General features: G+C 36.3%; 1 protein-coding gene across 3 annotated transcripts in view; it reads right to left on the reverse strand.

Annotated features, from left to right (window-relative positions):
• BANK1 (B-cell scaffold protein with ankyrin repeats 1) overlaps positions 1–22,854 on the reverse strand; it is a 302,892-nt gene that overhangs the window by 232,034 nt on the left and 48,004 nt on the right. For all 3 annotated transcript variants that reach the window (XM_011967207.1, XM_011967205.1, XM_011967206.1), the window contains one exon: positions 5,136–5,290. In XM_011967207.1, coding sequence (XP_011822597.1) covers positions 5,136–5,290 — 155 coding nt within the window. The remainder of the gene's footprint in view (positions 1–5,135; positions 5,291–22,854) is intronic.

Here is a 22,854-nt window from a genome sequence, read left to right on the forward strand (position 1 = left end):
ACCTTTCAACCATTTCCAGAGAAAAGCTCTAAACAAAAGACAAGCACACTGACCACCCCAAATGAGGCACTCACATCTTCATTTGTACCTAAGGCCAGCTTCATGGGCCCATGACCTTACAGTCACACAGGGCCCCACACTTAGAAGGCCCTGTATTTGGTTTAATATTCTGCTGTAATTACTTTGACATTATAATAATTTGAACATGGTACTTTGTGTTTTCATTTTGCACTGTAAACTAGGCAGCTGGGCCTGCTTGAACATAATGTTGGCATGATATTTAATTCCTTTTCTCCTTCTATATCCCCATATTTATCCTCTCCAACAATGTCCAACTCAGATCTCACCAGCTCCACAAAGTCCTCCTGCAACTTCAGCTCACAAGATTTAGAACTTTCAAAGGAACACTAGAGCACTGAATATCCATAACCATCATTTGACTGTTACTAAGAGTCATGCTCTCTACTCCTGATTAGTTTTTCATGTCTGTATCTTGCCTTTCTAGCTAGATTTTAAACATCCTAAGAGTGTTTCTGTTTTCTTATATTATTGTAGTACCTTTCAAAAATTATGCACATAAAAACATTCTGTATATAAATTTTTAAATTAAGATGGAGTCAGTCTGTAAAAAGATGACATTTTTAAATTGAGTATGCTCAGCTCTGTGCCATACTTCTCTCAGTACTCAAAGCTTCCTCTACTCCTGGGAGTAAGCACTGGCTCTTAATTATATGAGTACATTTAATTCAGTGGAGAAAATATTAGAAACCCCAAATGGTCATAAATTAGTTTTACCACTTATGAAGCTATTGTTTTGCTCCCAATCTTTCTGACTCCTCTGTGAATCCCTTATTTGGGTCAGAGCATTCAGGGAAACAATGGGTTATGACAATTATCACTTCCAAACTTTAAAGCTTGGCTACATTGGTCATAAGCCTCGAGACCTAACACAAGAGGTAAAATTTGGTCTGCAATGTTGCATTTATATCCGAGTCTCTGAGGTAGGACACAGGCATTATTTTGTGTGTGTGAAAACTCCCCTAGTAGTCCCTGTATATAGTTTAGTTTTTGATAACCACTTACTTAAAAGAAAGAGACATCTTTTGGTCATTGTAAAACTTCACCTCTGAGAAGGCAGCACTTCACAATACAGACATTTCAGGCATTAATGCACACAATCATCTTTTGCTGCCTTTACTGTATTCAATTAAATCACAGGATTGGGCTTTAAGTTAAGGTTGGTTACCAAGGACTAGTTTGTGATTTGGTATCAGAAGTAAGTGGGTAGTGCTATTAACTTTTGTACACTGTTTTAAATTGTATTCAGAGTCAATGGATGAACTGGTAAAAAGGTAATCTCTGAGATTCTTCTAGCCCTTAAGACTCACATTCTTTCATGGCATCTCAATTTATCTCTGTATTTGTTTATTACATAATCCATGGTCTGTCCTATGGGCTTGAAGACTCATATTAGGGTTTTAGCCTTAAGAGCGTGTCAATGAACAGGTCATATAAAATAAAGACCTTTATTAGGGAATATGGTGTGTGGTAGGATTCTGATTTTTAAAACATTCAATAAAATTAATATAGATCCAAATGCTGATAAAGCCACTTTAAAGGTCTTTTGTGGTTGCACGATGACTTTCAGAATTAAATTTTCTCAAGAAATCAATAAGTGACTCAACTGGTTTTTTAAATGTCTCTATCTTAACATCAGAATAGCAGCAGTGGGAAAATAAAATAAAAATAAAAGAATTAAGGTTGATTACACTAAAGGAAGTAAGAGATTTGGGGAGAAGGAAAGTTGAGATTACAGCAGGCAGATTCTACCAAAAGGAAGGGAAAATGATACATTTAAAGATCTGGGTTTAAAGAAAATAAGCTCACTCTTAATTGTTCTTTAGGATGGAGCTACTGCTGAGAAAATATAGAAGTCATTTCTGAATCTGTGGCTAGGGATCACAAAAATAAGATTTAACGTGGACACTGTTGATATTTTTTGACCAAATGTGTAATTGTTGTGGGAGTTGTTGTGTGCATTACAGGAAGCTGAGCAGCTTTCAGAGTTCTACCCACTAAATGCTAGTAGCAATCCCCCAGTTATGACAATCAAAAATGTCTGCAAGCTTTGCCAAATATCCCCTGGGTAGAGAGGGTCAAAATCACCTGCATTGGAGAGCCACTGCGTTGGGGGTGTTTGCCAGAGTAAAGGACTGCACAGGGAAGAGAAGTTACTAAAAAATAGACCAGGTCTAGTTCTGGTTTTGGTGTAATTTCAATGGAAGAGTACCTTACACGTGGATTTTTCATCAGGGAGATAAAATTGGGTGAGATTCATTTGAACAGTGGATGCATTTGGGAGACCTAGAACTCACATCTCTCATGGTCAATTAACCCACACAAAAAAATCAAGAGGCATATGCCAGAAAAACAAATGTCTTGGCCCATAAACAAAGAAAAGTTAAAAAAAAATACTAAAACAAGAAAAGTGTGCCAGTCATACAGAAAGTAAAAGAAGAGGTCAAATTAAGAAGCAGATTGGAACTGCTAAAACTCGCCTAGGTATTTCTCAAAGACACAGATAATTAACTTACATAAATAGGACAACGGAGGGATATCTTCATTAGTGCATGGGGAAAAAAAAGTTAAAGAAATAAAGTAAAATATTTTTCTGCTGTTTGAGAAGTGGCACAAAATTTTCAAGGTCTAGGAAATCCAAATTTGTGAAAAAGAGCAGTGCTAGGAAGAGTGACAAGGCAGAGGAATCAATATTCTCAAGCTCCAAGGGTCACAGGCAGTAGCAACAGCACCCATTGCCTTAATTAACGATAGACTAAAGTTAATGCTTCAGAGCAGATGAGGGCACAGAGAAGAGAATTTCTCTCGGAGGCAGGTCCATAGACCTCAGCAATTCCACAGCAAGAGCTAGCAGCAGGAATAATTTAAACTAACTCCCTTTTCATCAGGGAGAATGAAAATTATGCAACTATAAAGAACTCATAGTCAACCCAGTGTTAGCATGCTGGAAACACAAAACTAAAAAGAGAAATTAACAGGGTTTGAATATACTGGATGTAAATCAGGTACATCTTAAAGAAGACCTGGTGACTGACTGAGTTAGTATTGTAAAATTTCTAGATTTTTTAGGATGATAGGGAAACCTCAACTATCATTTCCTTAAGGCAGTAGTCTTAAGTAGTCTCTATTCACGGATTACTTGGAATACTTCTCAGAAATGAATTGGAGTTCAAAGGTTGTGCTTTCAGACAGTTGCCATAGGCTGAAAGTTGTCGTGGCAAGTCTGAAACATGATTTTCACTCAGTGGGTAAAAGTGGTCTTTTCTATGGTGGTTGGCAATAGTCTTATGGATTCAGACTAGGTTCTGAAAATCTAGGTTCTGAAAACAACAAAATCTTGTCTGGGATAACTATTTTTGGTCCAATGATTAGCTTACTTTGATGAGAATGTGGGGCTGGCAATAAAATAACTTTGTATAGCCTTTTAAATGTTTAGGATTCTTTAAAAAGTGGGGAACCTAAAAGAAATTTTATATTGAAATAATTTAAATCCAAGAGTCTGAAAGAATTACATCAATGTCAATAAAAAAAAAGTCCATGATTCTCCTACAGAAAAAACCCTTATCTAACTAGCTATCTACATAATACATCTTTGCTTAGATAGCAGTGAGGTTTGATTTTGCGACTGATTTCTTTGAAAATTTAGTAAGAGAAGGGTCTTATAGTGCTTGAATTTTACTGTTGCAGATATTTTTAAAAGCAGCTACTTAGACTCGTTGTATAACTCCTGTTGAGCTACTTTTAGTTTCAGAGGGTTTTCTTTTTTCTGCTTTGATTTCATCTACTTGAGAGTAGTTGCCATTTTTTTATTACACTTCTTTTCTGTCTTTTCCATTGTTTCTGACTCAGTAGGAGCCACGAGTTCTGACTGTTTAGCCTGATCTCCTTCCTCTAAGTTCTGAGTCCTTGTAATTTTTCTTTGCCTGATCATCTGTGTCAGTTTCTCACACCTGTATAGTTCAGTCTCCTGGGGTCTTTAAGGTAGTGTCAAAGCATTTTTTTGTTCCTCTGGAACTGAGAACAAATAGCTTAAAACAGCAATTCTTCTGCTCAGGCATGGGGTAAGGGTCTAGAGAGTGAGGGTGAGGAAACTAAACTTTACCCCTCTACACAGGATATTCCACTTCCATCAGGACCACTAATACCAGTAGGATCAGGAGACCCACCCAAAGGTCAGTGAGCCCCTGTTACTGGCTTCTATCAGAAAGACTCCTTCAGGCAACTCCCATAAGGCTCTCCTGTATATCTGCCTCTTTATACTCAAGGATGCCACAAACTGAGGCCCAGCATCTTTTTCTTGTCCTAAGATTATGTAGTCAGAGATTTGGAAAGGCTTATTTTAGTGGTTCATTCCAAGCAAGATTTAGGAGGAAGACATGCTGGGAACATACATTCCTACAGTCACCTGCCCAGAAATCATCCCCCCACATTATACTCTTACTCCCTGAAGGACCATCTCATCTAACTTTTATGGTATTTCCACTTAATGTCAGCCTTTAACACACGTTTCATCATTGAAAAATTGGTGTTTTAAAATTCTATCCAAGGGTATGTTTCCCTTTAGAAAAATAGATCCTTAACCTATTTAATGTGAATCTAAATTTATTTTAATTAGCTTGATAGCTATGGCAATTGTACATCTATTTGCAAAATGTGAAGTAACAGTTGATAAAATTAAGCTTCCATATAACCTTCACTATTTAATTTTTCAACAATTATGTAACAAATGCCTATTAATTCAATTATCATCCAGTGTGTATCAAATGCCTACTAATTGCCTAAGTTCAGAGGATAGCCATGAACAAAGTAGACAAAAATGACAGCTATGTTGGAGTTTGCATTCTTGTGAAATACAATATCTATTAAAAAATAACAGGTGGGCTGGATGCGGTGGCTCATGACTTGTAATCTCAACGTTTTGGGAGACTGAGGCAGGAGGATTGCACGAGGCCAGGAGTTAAAGACCAGCCTGGGCAACATAATGAGATCCTGTCTCTACAAACAACAACAACAACAACACAATGGGGTCACTAAAATAACAAGGTATCTTTACTGACCTCACATGGAATTTCAGCAGGAAGCACCACTGCTAGTGGTATGGCGTTTCTTGAAGCTTCTGGCAGTTCTTCAATTTCTTTTCTCTCACTTATTTCCCCAGAATGTTTTACTTGTAGGTCTGTTGGAATGTTGACCTCAAGGTAGTCTTCAGAATCTAGAGAAAATTTTATGAATGTAGATTATCATATAACTAAAGTCACAGTATTTCCTCCATTGTTATAAAGACTAATTGCTGAACAACCAATTTAATATATGGGAAAACCGAACTGAGTTTAAGATAGCTGAAATAATTGAACCAATGTTAATAATTAAAATAATGCTTCACAATTTAACTAGTTTTATAATCAGTATGACTAAACTAAATCAACTATGTAATACTATGTTCATCTACTAGTTAAGTGTTTTCCAAAAAATAGAATCCAGTCACCATTTATATTTTCTCTTAACATTAAAACAGTAGATCTGTAAAACATAAAACCATTTGTTTTCCATGATGGTTATTAAGGACATTTAAGTCGGAACAATTTAAATCAGAATAGTTATTTGCCCCTTACATATTTCTAATTTTAAAAAACAGAAAGCACAATTATGGGACAATCACTAAATAAATTAAACTAGTATTTATTTCTAGGATATACTAGTTTAATAGTGAAATACTAGTACTCATCAAAATGTTAATGCATTCTATGGAAATAAGTGTCTATATCAAATAAATTGGGTTTCCTTATATCAGTATTACTAAGAACACTGAAATATGCTAATGTAAATTTCAAATCTCAAAGAAGGAGTATAGTATCTGATTTTAAAAATTTTAACAGTAATTTAGCATTTAGTTTTAATCATTAAAACATTGTTCTCTATTCGGGAAAAAATGTGTTAAGAGAAATAGATAATGTTTTATTATTATTCAGTGTCTCAAAGCCCAAAATGTTTCACTAGGGCACACAACCAATGCGGCTAAAATTAAGACTCTTGAAATGAGAAGGTCACATCGATAAACTCATGTCCACCCAAAAGCAGCCCTCAAACCCCTCAAGAAGGGAACTGGAATAAAGAAAAGCAGCTCCTGACAGTTGGAAACTAACCTGGCACCATGAGAATGCCTTGGTTTTCTGGAAGCCATCCTGGCACTCAGAGGCAGAATCTGGTTTTCTACTGAGCACCAGCAACATCAAAATTAGACAAGGCCACTCTGTCACCATGATGAACCAAGAGAGGGACAAGACCACGTTGTAATCATGTCAGAATCTAGACACTGCCCAAACCACAAAAATGACCAAGTCCTGGCTAGTACGAATGACTGTTTCTTTAGCAATTCCGGCCTCATCTCATTTCTCCTGCCCTCTACATGGTGTGATCCACTCCTCCTAGTTTGTCTGGGAATTTCCTGGTTTAGGCTCTGAAAATGCCTTGCCCTAGGAAACCCCTCACTCTCAAGCAGACCGGAAAAGTTGGTCCCTCACTTCCAAGTAGAGTCATTAATATTCCATTAATATGTCAAATCATAAAATTACACCTGCTTCTTGATAGCAGGCAAACTATATCCAAGCTCTGCTTCCTTGAACCCTCCCTCAAATCACTTAACACAAGTCTAAATCTTCCAAGTCCTTTCTAACGCCCTTTGCCTGAGATACCCCATGGTTCTCCCTGATGTGCCTTCTTTTTATTGCAACAAGAAAAAACATCCAAACACTTCAAGTGCAGGTACCTTCCTGGTGGTCTTTGGCTAAGCAGCATTGACAGGGTAAAAAGATAGAGTCAAAGGCAGTAAGAGAAGTCACCAGCTTCACATAGGTAATTCTATCAGCAAAGCAGAGTAACAAAAGAGAGCCTCCCTTGAGAGGGAGGAGCTGTCCCCATGCTGTGTCTGAAAAGGAAAGTTTTCTTGTTTTCTTCTGTCTTATGAAAGTTGCAGAACTAAGGCACAAAAGCACCTAGGATTTCCAGCTTGCTCTCAATACTAGTCTTGTTTGAAATGAAAAACAGACCTTATTTCACTAACAATTTAAAACACTTTCATAAGCAATTTCTCTCTCTCTCCCTCTCTCTCTCTCTCTCTCTCTCTCTCTTCCCCCCTCCCTCCTGTCTTATACCCACACACATAGACATACACAAATCAAAATAGTGAAAGGATGTATAAAACTGGCTCAATACTTTTGTGAGTTTGTAGAAAAACTAAGAAATGGATTTTATTTAATACACCTTAAAAGGAGAAGTCATTCCACCATGGCAGTATCCAGGATTTTCTGCTAATTCTTCTGATATTAGGTAAAAAAAAAAAAAAAGTTATTTTATTTACCCTGGGTACATAACAACAAATGTACAAAAAGACTTATCTCTATGAATATTCACAGAAGTAATGTTTGTAATGGAGAAAATTGGAAACAATCTAAGAAATAAGGAATAAAATAAAAACGTGATAAAAGTTGACACTAATAATTCTATCAAGGAGTATTTAACAACAAGCAACAAGTTTATGCTATAACTGAAAAAAATTCAAGTTAAAAAATTGTCAATTTAGTAGGTTTCCATTGTAGTAAAATAAAAACTGTACATATACAGAGCTGTGTGGAGGGAATTAAAGACATAGACTTGAATGAATGAGAATAGACTAGCCATATATGTGTGTATATATATATATAACCCAAAAATATTGAGTGGTTATTTCTGGCTTGTGGGTCATGTGTAATTTACTAAATAGGTATAAATATATAATATTAATACCATCTAATAATACCGCATATGTAATATACATTCTGATTTTTCTACACTGAAAATGTATTTATTTTACAGGTTTAAATTATGTATGTCCATTTAATTCAAGAGAGGAAATGATGAAGATTGCAGACTGAGAACATGTATCTATTTTCCTATTCTACAACATATAAATGCAATAATAGAAAAGATTGTTTTTAAGATAATGAATGTATTAAAGCACTAGAAATTCATAAATGGTGCAATTACATAAGAACAAATTTTGAGGAATTTCTCAAAGATAAAAGTTAATCTGGAACTAAATGAACAGAGACATCACAGCAGAGAAAACGGAGCCCAAAACACGTTTGGAAAAGACAACTTAAGATAGAAAATTCGTTTTCCAAAACTAATTATTTTCCAAAACTAAATAAACCACAAACTTAAAATTCAAAAAGCAGAAGAAGGTCCTGGGACAAAGATAATGTTAATAAGTTAAAACCTAATTTGGAACAGAGATAACTGGGACTTTCCTAGCTGCTACTTCTACTGAGCAAAAGGAAGTTTTGCTTTTGCCCTAAGAATAAAACTAGACTATTTTAAAACAAAATTAGCTAGTACTGGGACTAGATAAGGGAACAGAATGGAACCTGATGTACTTACCACCCTTCCCAAAGACAACAGAGAAAGAAAAACTGATAAGAGAAGGGGTAACTGCAGCATTTTTTCCCAAGGGTTAAATTTGTAAGCTTGGCTCTCTACTTTACAGGTGTTTTGACCAGGAGATTCATAGGAGCAACAACTATTAACTGACAGTGATCCTCAACTAAAAATTTAAACCGCCACCCAAGATTATCCTTCTGCTCTCCTTCTACGCTATCGCTCACCCAAATTCACTCACTCTTCCTCTGAGGCATCTTTTCTTAGCAACAACCTGGTCGAACTTCACACCTCTATATCTCTAGTGCATACAGTTGTGCCTGGCACATAGTAGAGACTTAATAAATACTTGTTGCCTGCTTTAATAAGCAAATAGATCCACACCTAGTCAGGTTTCCATAAATGACTTATGTTTCAAGGACAGTAACTTATTCTATCTACCACATGCCTTGCTCTGAAAAAGGCTTAAGGACATATTATGGCTGTTTCGATGTTCTATCCAGATCATTCCAACTTTCTCCACATCAGCAATAAAGTTATTTTGCTTTCTTATCATTTGTGTGTTCACTGGAGTAGCACTTCTAATTGTCTTCAAGAACTTTTCCTTTGCATTCACAACTTGGCTAACTGTTTGGAGAAACAATCCTAGCTTTCTGCCTATATTGGCTTTCAACACACCTTTCTCACTAAGCTTAATCATTTCTAGCTTTTGATTTTAAGTGACAGATGTGTGACTCCTCCTTTCACCTGAACACTTGGAGGCCATTGTAGGCTTATTAATTGGCCTAATTTCAATAGTGTTTTGTCTCAGGGAATAGGGAGGCCCAAGCAGAGGGAAAGAGATGGGAGAATACCCAGTCAGTGGAGCAGTCAGAATACACAAAACATCTATTGCTTAAGTTCACTGTCTTGTATGGGTGCAGTCCACGGCACCCAAAACAATTCCAATGGTAACACCAAAGACCATTTGTCACAGATCACTACAACAGATATAATGATAATGAAAAAACTTTGAAATAGTGCAAGAATCACCAAAATGTGACACAGAAACGTGAGGCAAGTGCATACTGTTGGAAAAATGGTGCCAATAGACTTGCTCAACAAAAGGCTGCCACAAACCTTCAATTTGTAAAAAATGCAGTGTCTGTGTAGCACAAAAAAGCAAAGCACAGGCCGGGTGCGGTGGCTCATGCCTGTAATACCAGCACTTTGGGAGGCCGAGGCAGGCAGATTTCTTGAGATCAGGAGTTCAAGACCAGCCTGGCCAACATGGTGAAACCCCGTCTCTACCAAAAAATACAAAAAAAGAAAAAAAAAATTAGTTGAGTGTCATGGCACACACCCGTTATCCTAGCTACTCGCGAGGCTGAGACAGGAGAATTGCTTGGGCCCAGGAAGCAGAGGTTGTGGTGAGCCTATATCATACCACTGCACTCCAGCCTGGGTGACAGAGCAAGACTCCCTCTCAAAAAAAAAAAAACCAACCAAACAAACAAATCAAAAGATACCCAAACGCGAACGCAAAGCAGAACAAATCAAGGTATACTCATATTAAGTGCAATAATAAAAATATTTTATATTCTAATGAGTTTTTACAGTTTATCAAGACTTTTACCAACACTGTATTTCATTCTGAACACACACTTAAAAATATAATCCCTGTCCAGTGATGGATTACTGAATTTCTGTCAAACATTTAAAACTATTTGTAGACAGTTCTTAAACTCTGTAGCTCAGAAACTGTTTCTCCCCAGTAAAATGTGAAGTCAAATAGAATCTTTCTCTCCTCTTCTAACACTTTTCTAAAATGTGCAGAGAATACAGTGTTTTGCATTAAACAGACATAGAAAACTAAAAAGCAGATAGAATTAACCTAGGAATAAAGTGACAGAGCCATAAGTAGTAAATTCAATAGAAAAATCCAAATTTCCCAAAGTAAATAAATGACAACGTTTTCTGGCCAGAAAATGAAACTTCACTGTTGTTTAGATAACAATTTGAGTTAATTTTCTTTTCTATAAGTTTTAAATAGTTTAGAAGGTAATTAGATAGACATAATCATATATATACACACACACAAATTTTATTGTGTATATATACACACACACATTTTTAATATATAGTATGTTAATACATACATTATCTATATCTCCATGTCCTAAGAATATGAGTGTTTGTATACATATGCTTATATATTTGTGTGTGTGTGTGTGTGTGTGTGTATCTTCATGTCCTAACTAAAAACACCACCACCACTGTATGTTCATTGTTAAGCTAAAGACATGTATTAGGCGTTCAGGTGGTTGGCCTCCTCAGAAGCGGGTCTTAAACTTAAAATGGTGAAGAGAAGAGAGAGAACATTCTAGCCATTGGACCTATATTCTCATAACTCCTTTCTCCAGTGTCCATGAGATCGAGGAAGTGACTAGCACTTAATAACTATTGGTAAAATAAATGCATTATTGTATTTCAACTGGACATACTTCAAGGAGATGAGGTTGAAAGAAGCGGATTAAGAGTACAAAAGTACCAAACCTCTCTTTGAGAAAGGCCTACCTGCAGTTGTCATGAGACTCAGGGAAGTAATAACAACTTTAATGTTTCCATTTCTGGTATTGCCTTCAGTATACTACAGGTTTTTACATGTAGCTGTGGAACCTAGTGTGATAGGCTTAAGTAAAGTACAAGGGGCTAAGTGCAGGGAAGTAAGAGCAAGGCATGTATATCCAGCCCCAGTTGTCTTCGTGGCTCAGCAGATAAGGGGATAAGCCTATGAAGCAGCTAGAACTTGGGGAGTGATTGTATGGCTAAAAGGGAGAGGTGGGAGGATGCTAGAAGGGCCTGAACAAGATCCTGGAAAGAGAGACTAGGAAGAGAATGAAGGGACATCCATCTCTAATGCCTAAAAGTTAGAGACACTTGCCTTTGCAAAGAGTATGAAAAAGAGGCTGTACATTAAAATTACCTATGTTTAAGTAACAATAGAATTGTTTTGTTCTGTTTTGTTTTTACTATCACGATTGAATAGCTACATTAAATAATAAAGCATGAAGCAATTAATAAAAGAATATTACTCTTCACTTTAAACTGCATGCCCTTGACGCTGGATTGTATTTCTCTTATATCTCAAGTGCATGACTGTATTATCTAAGAAAACGGATCTAGTGCCTAATCTTTCCTTTCCCAATGTAGCAAGGTAAACCTTAAGTTACTGTGTAGAAACTGGAGTGTTTTTAGTGATGACTTCTACCTAGAAAGTGAAATGGAAGCCATAATTAATTTAATGCCTAAAAGAAAAAAAAATTAAAATATGGATTTGATCTAGAATGAATACCGGAGACCATGGCGGACAGGAGGCAGGACTAGAGTGCAACTCCAAACAGAGCAGCAAGTGGGGGCTCACATTGTGAATTTTAGCTCCAGATTAACTGCAAGAACAAACCAGCAATCCCGAGAGGACCCACAGACCCTCTGAAGGAAGCGGACTGCTCCTGCAGGACCCAGGAGACCGCCCCTCCCAAAACTGTGAGTGCCCCAACTGCGGAAGTGGGAAAGGGAGACCCTCCTCTCCCTAACACACACCCCCACTGGAGAAGCTGAAGATCTGTTTGCGGGAGAAATGTCCAACTTTCCCTGACTGAGTCAATTTGGAGAGCAGAGCGAAACACAAAGGTAGAGGAGGCAGCAGAAAGGCCCTGGGAGCTCACTGGGTCCCCAAGCAGCCATTCCTCGCTGGCGCCAAAGGGATCCATCAGGAAGATGGCCAGAGGATCAGGGGGTAAAACTCCATTGGGAGAAGGAATTCTCTAGCTGAACTTTGTAACAATTTGAACGGGGCAAGAAGCCTCCTGGCCAGAACTCAGGGGAGGGAGCAAATACGGCAAAATCGTGGAACCAACCCAAATGCCCATCAATCAACAAGGGGCTAAAGAAACTGTGTGAGATATATATGATGGAATACTACACAGCCATAAAAATGAATGAATTAACAGGATTTGCAGTGACCTGGATGAGACTGGAGACTTTTATTCTAAGTGAAGTAAATCAGGAATGGAAAACCAAATATCATATGTTCTCAATGATACTGGGAGCTAAGCTGTGAGGAGACAAAATATAGGAATGATGCAATGGATTTGGGGGACTTGTGGGGGTGAGGGATACAAGACTACAAATACAGTGCAGTGTATATTGCTTGGGTGATGGGTGCACCAAAATCTCACAGATCACCACTGAAGAACTTACACATGTAACCAAATACCACCTGTACCCCAATAACTTATGGAAAAATTAAAAATAACAATAGTAAAAAAAAAAGACAATATAAAAACTTAAAATAAATACCCCCAAACTTCTTGTGAATATGAATAAAAACTAACAACTATTGAACACTGACTATGTGCCAGTACTATTCTTAGTGCCCTGCATATAATAACTCACTATATATATATATGTATATACACACACACACACACACACACACACACACACTCTGCCAACCCAAGAGGCAGGCAATAATATTATCCTCATTTTATGGATTTCTTTGAACAAATATTTACTAGCCAACTACATACCAGGTGCTATTCAGGATGCAGAGGACATGGTGGTAAACCTTCCTTCATAGGACTTGCAATCTGATAGGGGGAGGTAAACAATATATGAGTAAAATCTGGCGTGCAGCAGATGCTGACAAGGAGTGTGAGGAAAAGGGACAGGGGTTGCCATTTTTAATAAGGAAAATAAGGTTCTCAGCAATAAATGAACTCTTTCAAGGCCACATGGCTAGTTATTGCTGAAGTCAAGAGAATACTTAGCTAGTCAGACTTCAGAGAACCTTGATCACTACTAGGTATGGTTTGGCTCTGTGTTCCTACACAACTCTCATCTCGAATTGTAATCCCCAGGTGTTGAGGGAGGAATCTGGTGGGAGGTGATCAGATCATGGGGGTGGTTCCCCCATGCTATTCTCATGAAAGTGAGTCAGTTCTCATAAGATCCGCTTGTTTAAAAGCGTAGCACTTTCCATGCCCTCTTTATCTCCTGCTGCCATGTAAGATATTCCTTGCTTCCCCTTCACCTTCCACCATGATTTTAAGTTTTCTGAAGCCTTTTTGGCTATGCAGAACTGTGAGTCACTTAACCTCTTTTCTTAAAAATTACCTCATCTTGAGTGTTCTTTATAGCAGTGTGAAAACAGACTAATACACTACCCTATACTGTTTCCCAACCCACGGTTTTATCCATGCATACAGCAGCCATTTTATCACAGGAATTATCTGATGGAATCAAAAACGCAAAATTTTCACAGCTGTTAAAAACAACATATGGCCCAAATCTCTAGCAAAAATGTCTAAGGCATTAATTCTTACCATAGCATAAGATTATACCTATTTGACATGCATTGATGTTTTAGTTAGGATTGCTAATTTACATAGAAGTGGCAATAATGAGTAAGTCAGTATGTTTATCAGTTCTTGTTTCTCACTGAATTATCTCACAAGGATGATTTACTTTACAAAGAATTCCCAGAGGCAGTTATATGTTGTCAATTGGTTTTCACTGCTAGAGAAAATAATTATTTTTATTGTGTCAAATGTGTAATCCTTACCAATAGGTAATAAGGATTCTTTTTGGTCTAAAATGAGTTTGAAAAAGACAGGTAAATATCTCAGTTGTTTTCCCTCAAGTAGCTTCAAATTCTTTACAATTATCTAAGAGGTAGCTGAATTTTGACAGCAGGCTTTTTTTTTTTTGGCATGTTTTTCAGAATATTAATCAACATGTTAATCTGACATATTTAGGAATATTTTCATAAAAGTTCAGGGATGCTATACCTGAGGATTTTATTTTAACTTGTAAATTTAAAATATCTCACTGCTATATGTACATAAATAACTTGGTGATGTGGTATCTTTTTTAATTTTTTAATTTTTAACTTTTGTTGTTACATAGTAGGTATATATATTGACGGGGTATGTGAGCCGTTTTGGTACAAGCATGCAGTGCATAATAATCACATCAAGGAATGGAATAGTATTTAGTTTCATATTTTCATGTGACTAGGTAAAATGATTTTGAAACTGCTTGCTTCCATATAAAGCAATCTTCTAAAAAGTATTTTAATTTCCTTTCACTTTCTCAGAAATATTATATATAAGTATGTCTGATCCTCAGCTTAAAAAAATTGTAGAAACTGAGTTTACTCACCTTTGAGACAGATATAAGTTTTGTTTATCCCCTCATTTATTCAGTAGGATATGTTAAATTTAAAAAGGACCTGTTCCAGTTAGGTCTAGGAACATTTTCCTTCAGTATCACTGTATTGATAGATAAAGCCCTACAAGAAGCTTGTTTGGGGTTGGTGTAAAAGTAAGGTAATGGGTACTGAGTTTTGACTATGTCTCAAATGCCCTATGTAGAAATTTATATCCATAATCATATTTAATCCTCACACTCATCCCAAGGGACGCAACCATTATTTTCTGAGAAGAATTACGATTTTACTGAGAATTGAGTTTTTAAAAAGTTAAATAAATTGTCATAAGTCACAAAGCTTCACTTAAACCCAGGTCTGTCTGACTCCAAACCCTCTGCTCTTGGTCACAAAGTCATACTTTGCACTGAGGGTAAAAGACCTTTGGTAGATCCACCTACATCTTGTCCTTCCTCAGCCTCACACGAGAGAAGTTCTAGCAAGTGGGCCTTGTCAGCAGACTTGCTTGTGCTCTGAGATAGGAAGGGCCCTCATGACCCACCTGGTTTGCTTCATGTGTGACCATGCTCTCCCATTCCAGCCATTCCAAACTTCTCACCAGTTCCGGAATATAACCACAATCTTTCTTGTATTCTTCCATGTATGCTTTTCTGTTTTGCCTGTTGTGCCTAACCCCATTTTTCCCTCTAATTACTTTTCTTTTTTCTTTTTTTTTTTTTTTTTGAGACAGAGTCTTGCTCTGTGCCCCAGGCTGGAGTGCAGTGGGATCTCGGCTCACTGCAAGCTCCGCCCCCCGGGTTCACGCCATTCTCCTGCCTCAGCCTCCCGAGTAGCTGGGACTACAGGCGCCCGCCACCTCGCCCGGCTAATTTTCTTGTATTTTTAGTAGAGACGGGGTTTCACCGTGTTAGCCAGGATGGTCTCGATCTCCTGACCTCATGATCCGCCCGTCTCGGCCTCCCAAAGTGCTGGGATTACAGGCTTGAGCCACCGCGCCCGGCCTCTAATTACTTTTCAACACTCATATCAATGTTGCTTCTAGTGGAAGATCCTTTTTCACATGGCAATAGCTCTTTGGATGCACTGCACCTCATTAGAACTATTGTCACATTGCATTACATTATTTACATATTATTTACTTTCCTGTCCCTTTCATTAGATAGTGATATCTGGATGTCCATAATCAATCATCTTTGGATCCACCTAAACGTCACAGGATTAAAGGCCTGCCACATAGTAGAAGCTCAATAAAAGTCCACCGATTTGGCTAAAACCATTATTTAGTGGATAAGCAGCCAAGCCAATGGGAAATACATGTATTCCAAAAGAACGCAATTTCTCTTGTAGCCATATATTTATTTATTTATTTTTATTATCATTGTTATTTTTTGAGACCGAGTCTTGCCCTGTCACCCAGGCCGGAGTGCAATGGCGCGATCTCAGCTCCCTTCAACCTCTGCCTCCCAGATTCTAGCGATTCTCCTGCTTTAGCCTCCTGAGTAACTGGGATTACAGGTGTGAGCCACCATGCCCAGCTAATCTTTTTTTGTATGTGTGCCTCTAGTAGAGACAGGGTTTCCCCTTGTCGGCCAGGCTGGTCTCGAACTCCTGACCTTGTGATCTACCTGCCTCGGCCTCCCAAAGTGCTGGGATTACAGGCATGAGCCACCATGGCCTGCCGTAGTCATACATTTAAAAGAAAATTATGCAAAGACAATATACTAGACACAGAAAATATGAATTTTCTGGTTTATGGAAAAAGCATCACGAATATCTAAGTGGTTTCCAGGGTTATGGGAAAGCATTCCTAACATTTGAATATAATAATAAAGAAAAAAAGATAAAATATGTAATACTAATGTTTCAATTAACAATGTGAAAATACAGCCCAGAGATCAAAAGGATAATATAAAGTGTCTGAATGCATTATGATCAGAGTAATCTGGTATGATTAATATGCTCTTGAAGAAGGCACTATGGGACACCATTTTACATCATTGAATCAAGATTAATATAGTAGAATATTTAGCAAAAAAGTACAAAATAGGGAAGTAATATTGATAAGGAAAAATAAAACTAAACCTTACTATAATAAGACCAAAGAGGAAAGTTGGTGTACTAAGAAGATGGTACATTAAAAAAGTGGACACTATTTTTGGTTTGAAATTTTGAAATGTAAAGCCTAAAATGAAAGGAAATACATTTTTGTATGAAAAAGAAAATATTTCCAATAAAAAATTCAGAAAATCATTTACTTTAAAAGTTTTAAATTTTCTAAGTATTACTATACTGTTCCAGACAGAAAAACTTTCTAAAGCTCATTTAGCATGGGAAGATAACTGAAATTGGATTCAAATAAAATAAATTGCAACTTTATATGTGTAAATCAAGAAATGATGTCTAAGATATTAAATATGTTAAACTGTGACACTCTTGTTAAACCTAGAATGCAGAGGTGCCAAATAAAAGCTGAGAATCTCTCATGACTGAAAATAAAGGTGATGAAGAAAGGGAAAATTCACCACCTGTGACAGCATTAGCTCAGCTGTCCATGTGTCCAGGTTTTTATATTTCAAGATGACAATATTGTCACCTCAGATGTCATCCTAGACTCTGAAATATAAAAACTCAAACACATAGATTAGACTTGAGTACGTATATATCTAAGAAATTAGAAGTGATCTAGTTCTCTCCGAGTAGCCTAAAAATTATTTTTTCAAAGTCAAACCAAAATTTGTTCAAGAGTGTAGTTGTTGGAAATGGGGATGCTGGAAGTATTTGGTCCACATTCCAGCTCTGTTATTTTCTCCTCTGTTTGTGTATTTACTTAAAAAGGAGAATAATACTAGTGACTGCACCTAATGTTTTTGTGACAATTAAACTTTAAAATGTGTAGGAAGTTCTTATATTGGTGCTTGGCTCATGGAAATTTATTAATGAATGTTATAAATTAATTTTTAAATGGAAGGAATAAAGGAATTGATCAATCATGAACAAATAAGGGAAGAGAAATCACATACTCTCTTGTCTAAGTGCTACTGCCATTTGGCTTAGAACTTTGGAAAGGAGAAACCAGTGTTCTGACTCAACATGGGTTCTACCAGATTCTTCCCCACTTCTAGACCATAGGTCTTGCAAAAAGAATGCAACGTGTCAGAATTTCAATTTCACAATCTGTCAAATGGCAATGTTTGAGGAGATATTATCTGAGACCACGTTTAATGCTAGAACTGGTTTAATATTTATAAGAAAGGTTTTTAAAAAATCTTTCATATGAAGTACCAGAAAATTCTTCATATACATTTATAACTTCTATTTTTCATAATAATTCATCTGTGAGTTGCTTATCTATAAAATTTTTGCTCCTCCCTACATCAACATATTGAACAACTCTGTGTAATTAAGATTATTACCATTTGAATCTAAGCTTTCATTATTTTGAATTATTCATTCCAAACTGGAATCTTTCATTGGAGTTCAACTTCGATTTCAGTGAGATTTTCATTTCTCGTGGAACAGTTGTCAATACATCATTTCTGAGCTAAAGGCAAAATTTGAAATTCTGGCCTATCATTTCAGATTTTGTTTAATTTAAAAAAAGATTATTCACATATTCATTTAAGTTTAGTCTTATAATTTATACCTTGCTTTTTCCTCTAACATATTATAATTTTGTTTTAAAACGTTTGTATGTACATATTTGGCAAGTACTCTCTCAACTTTTAAACAGTTTATATTCTGCACAATCAGAATTATATATGGAATGAAATATGCCAAAATGTTAACAGTGATTGCCTCTGGGTATTGTCATTCTAAGTGACATTTTCTTCCTGCTTCTTTTATGTTCTCTGTACTATTCAGATTTTTTTTACAATGAATATGTATTATTCTTATAATTAGAAAAATAAAAAGCTTTTAAATATACACATAATTTAATTTTAGGCTGGGCATGGTGGCTCATGACTGTAATCCCAGCACTTTGGGAGGTTGAGGCAGGTGGATCACGTAGGCCAGGAGTTTGAGGCCAGCCTGGCCAATATAGTGAAACCCTTTCTTTACTGAAAATACAAACATTAGCTGGGCATGGTGGTGCATGCTTGTAGCCCTAGCTACTTGGGAGGCTGAGATATAAGACCTGCTTGAACCTGCAAGGTAGAAGTTGGAGTGAGCTGAGATCGCACCATTGCACTCTAGAGTGAAACCTTCTCTCAAAATACATATTTTTTCTTTAAATTTAAAAATTATTGTCCATAATTCAAAGTCAGGTGTCATATATTTATTGAGATTAAATATGCTATAAAATTAAATATTTGAAATTATATAGTAGCTATCTTGGAACGAATATGGGAAGAAAGCAATTGTGTATCTCCTTTGTCCTAGTTTCTAAAAAGTTATGAAAACCTAAGAAACAATTACACATTAGATATAAATCACACTTTCTCATATTCCAAAATAAGTTCAATGAGTTGTTATGAACTTGGCCAGTTGAACAAAAAAATAATTATTGCATATGCTGCTGGTCATTGTGAATAATGAAGCAATGATTCAGACAAATCCTCCCTGCTTAAGAATTGAAGGGATGATAGAGCATTTATTAGGGGATAGGGTAGCATAATGGGGCTGAAAAATACAGGTTCTCAATTTCCATAATGTTAGTCAAATTGAATTCCTACAAAAGTACTTGAATAGAAAGTAATGTTGAATAACAGTTAAGCTTCCTTTTATGGGAAGCTATTAAATGGATTGACAAGCATTACTCACCTCCCTAGAAATACATTTTGTAGCATTATGATACTATTAATAGTCAAAAAATTCAGATATGAGATGAGCTTTAGAGGCACACTTGTGATGATTTCCATATATCTTAATATTTCTCTTACAATCAAAAGGAAATCATAATTGCCTCATAAAGAGCACAACCATAAACATTTAATGAATATAGTTCCTGAAGAAAACCATGTAATTTCAACCCTTCTATTATGCAGCTTATAATATGGGATATTAAAATTTTCAACTCTCTCAATATATGAGAATATTAAGACACTAGTAAAAGTAATTTGAAATCACTCGTGGAAACTTAAGGTTAAAAATACATATCCTCGATAAATGAGTGTAAGTGAATTCTCATTTGGTGATATCATAAAATGTCTGACTTTTAAAATCTTAATTTCTTAATTTAGTTTAAACTACCTATTGCGTTTCTCAGTCAAGAATAAAGTTAAAATGTACGAGTTTCTTACTCTATTCCCTGTGTGAAATACAAAAATATGGCAAAACAGTGTCAGATACATCATCTTGTATCAAGCTGTTAATTAATCTCATATGATCCTATACCTTAATTTCCAGCATAAATGTGTGTGAACAAGAAAATGTTACTGATGTTAAGAAAATAAAGTTTAAAGTGTCTGTCTTGAAAAATAATTATTGAGGTTACCAAGTGGCTGGTCACCAGCTAAGGGAAGGCATGTTCAAGTCAAACACAGCTCAAAGGTGTACTCTCCCTCCAATGGATGGCTCAATTATCACATAAGTGTAGATATTTTTGGGCCTTGGATTAAAGGTAGACCTCAGGATACCAACTGTCTTGGCATAGATTTCAGAACAAGATAATTTATAATAAGAGACAGTAAAATTTTGTTTTTTTCATGGACTCTGTACATAGTTTCTTCCCTTTAACACTAGAGTTAATTTTCAGAAAAGCCTTAGAATCGTGCTGTTTATGCAGCAGACGATCATTTCCCATGTGGCATTGAAATGTGAAAAAAAAATCAGCTTTTAGCAAAGATAAAGAGGAAATCATCTAAAGAAAGGTAAGATTTTTGGAAAGCAAAGAATACCATAAGCTAACTTCTAAGGTGTTAATAACACAATGATCCTGAGTAATATGTAATAGTGTACCTTAGTTTTTGGTTCAAAAAGGGAGGCAGTAGAACTCAGAAATAGGGTGCATACATTCATAATATGAATATGGTTAAAAGCTACCCAGAGGCCAGGCATGTTGGTTCCTGCCTGTAATCCCAACATTTTGGGAGGCCAAGGTGGGTGGATCTCTTGAAGCCAGGAGTTGGAAACCAGCCTGTCCAACATGGTGAAACCCCATCTCTACTAAAATTACAAAAAAAAAAAAAAAAAATTAGCTGGGCATGGTAGTGCACACCTGTAATCCTAGCTACTCAGGAGGCTGAGGCACGAGAATCACTTGAAATCTGGAGGTGGACGCTGCAGTGAGCCCGGGTCCCACCACCGCACTCCAGTCTGGGTGACACAGCAAGACCCTATCTCGAAAAAGAAGAGAGAGGAGAGGGAGAGGGGAAGAGAGGAGAAGGAGAGAGGATAGGTAAAGGGGAGAGGGAGAGGGAGAGGAGAAAAGCTCCCCAGAGTCGTCTACAAAATGCCATTACCAACACGCTAAAAATATCCTGATCAAATGCCTTTATCTTATTTTATTAGCAATAAACAAATCGTAATTACATTCTGGTGTCTAGGACTAATAAATTTTTACTAATCATTTTGTTGTTTGAGTTTCATTCTTCATATATATGAGAATGACCAAACATGACATTTTAAAAAAAAATTAAAAATAGAATTTAAAAAGATGAATTTATTAATATATAAAAAATTTCTTCAAAGAGAAATTGAATATGTACCATACATTGAGGGAAAAATCCTTGAAACCTTAGTCCTTACAGTCTTAGAAATAATTTGAACGACTTTATTAAATCATGCAAGCCAGAGAAACTCTTTGGGACACAATAAAACCCTTGTGTAAAGTATCAGATACCTGAACTCAATTTATAATTCAGACTTTTTGAATAATATTCTTTTCAAACAATCCATCACTTTAATTGGAATTCTGAAGTTATAATGAACTATTAGTTTCTTAGAGAAAGAAAAAAAAGTGAGTATTCAATCCCTGAGTCTTAAAGTTGGCAGCTAATAATTTTTCAAACCTTAATAAATTCTAGAAGCACAAAAACAGTTGTACCAGTCTTAGTCCTAAATTTACTAAATTATCATTACACATTTACTGATAGAATTGATTATTGTCTAAATTTGTGAACAATCAAAGTAAGTGTTTTAAATCCTGCTAATTAAAAAAATGTTTTTACATAATATTTTATTATGAGAGGTCTTGTCTGCTACTTTAAGGTATTTTGACTTTATTCCATAGGTGACATAGAGCCCATAATATAGTGTGTGTTTTAGAAAAATAGGGAGGAAAAAGGCCACCAGCTGGGAGGTTCTAGTAGTAGACTGTGAAATGGAAAATGAAGATCTAGGCCAATGGATGAGAAATGGGAACGAAGATACAGTTCCCACAGAAATTAATTGAATGTAGAAGATGGGGAAAGCTCTGGGATAGTGCTGAGCTGATGGTTTTGGATTACTTTATTTTGAAATAATAATTCACCCTTTCTTTTAACCTCTTGATTTTAATACTGTTGAAGAGTACAGAGCAATTATTTTATAGAATCTTCCTTGATTCCACAAAAATTTCCCAGTTTGATTTGTCTGATATTTCCTCATGATTAGATTGAGGTTATGTATTCTTGACAAGAATCCTACAGTAAACCTTTCATCAAGAGGTTTCAACAAAGAGAAAAACTAAACTGTACCATAAACATTTATAAATCTGCACTTACGAACACAATTTGTGCTTTCTGGGTTTGTGGGGTTTTTTTGATGTTGAGAATGCTGACATTTTTTTAAATGAAGTTTTTTTGTTTTTGTTTGTTTATTTGTTTGTTTTATTTGAGCCGGAGTCTCGCTCTGTCACCCAGGCTGGAGTGCAGTGGCACCATCTGGGCTCACTGCAGCCTCCGCCTCCCAGATTCAAGTGATTCACCTACCTCAGCCTCCCAAGTAGCTGGGATTACAGGTGTGCACCACCACACCCAGCTAATTTTTGTATTTTCAGTAGAGACTGGGTTTCACCATGTTGGTGAGGCTGGTCTTGACTCCTGACTTCAAGCGATCTGCCTGCTTCAGCCTTCCAAAGTGCTTGGATTACAGGCGTCAGCCACCGCAACAGGCGTAAAAGAAAGTTAACAACATTCCATTTTTAAAGCAGCAAAAAGGAGAAGAAAAAAAATGGTAAAAAATAGTTACAGAGAATATAGAATGTAACGAAAGTCATAAGTAAGCAATAATCA

The sequence above is a fragment of the Mandrillus leucophaeus genome, unplaced genomic scaffold (genome assembly GCF_000951045.1).
Source record: "Mandrillus leucophaeus isolate KB7577 unplaced genomic scaffold, Mleu.le_1.0 Scaffold792, whole genome shotgun sequence".
NCBI lineage: Eukaryota > Metazoa > Chordata > Mammalia > Primates > Cercopithecidae > Mandrillus > Mandrillus leucophaeus.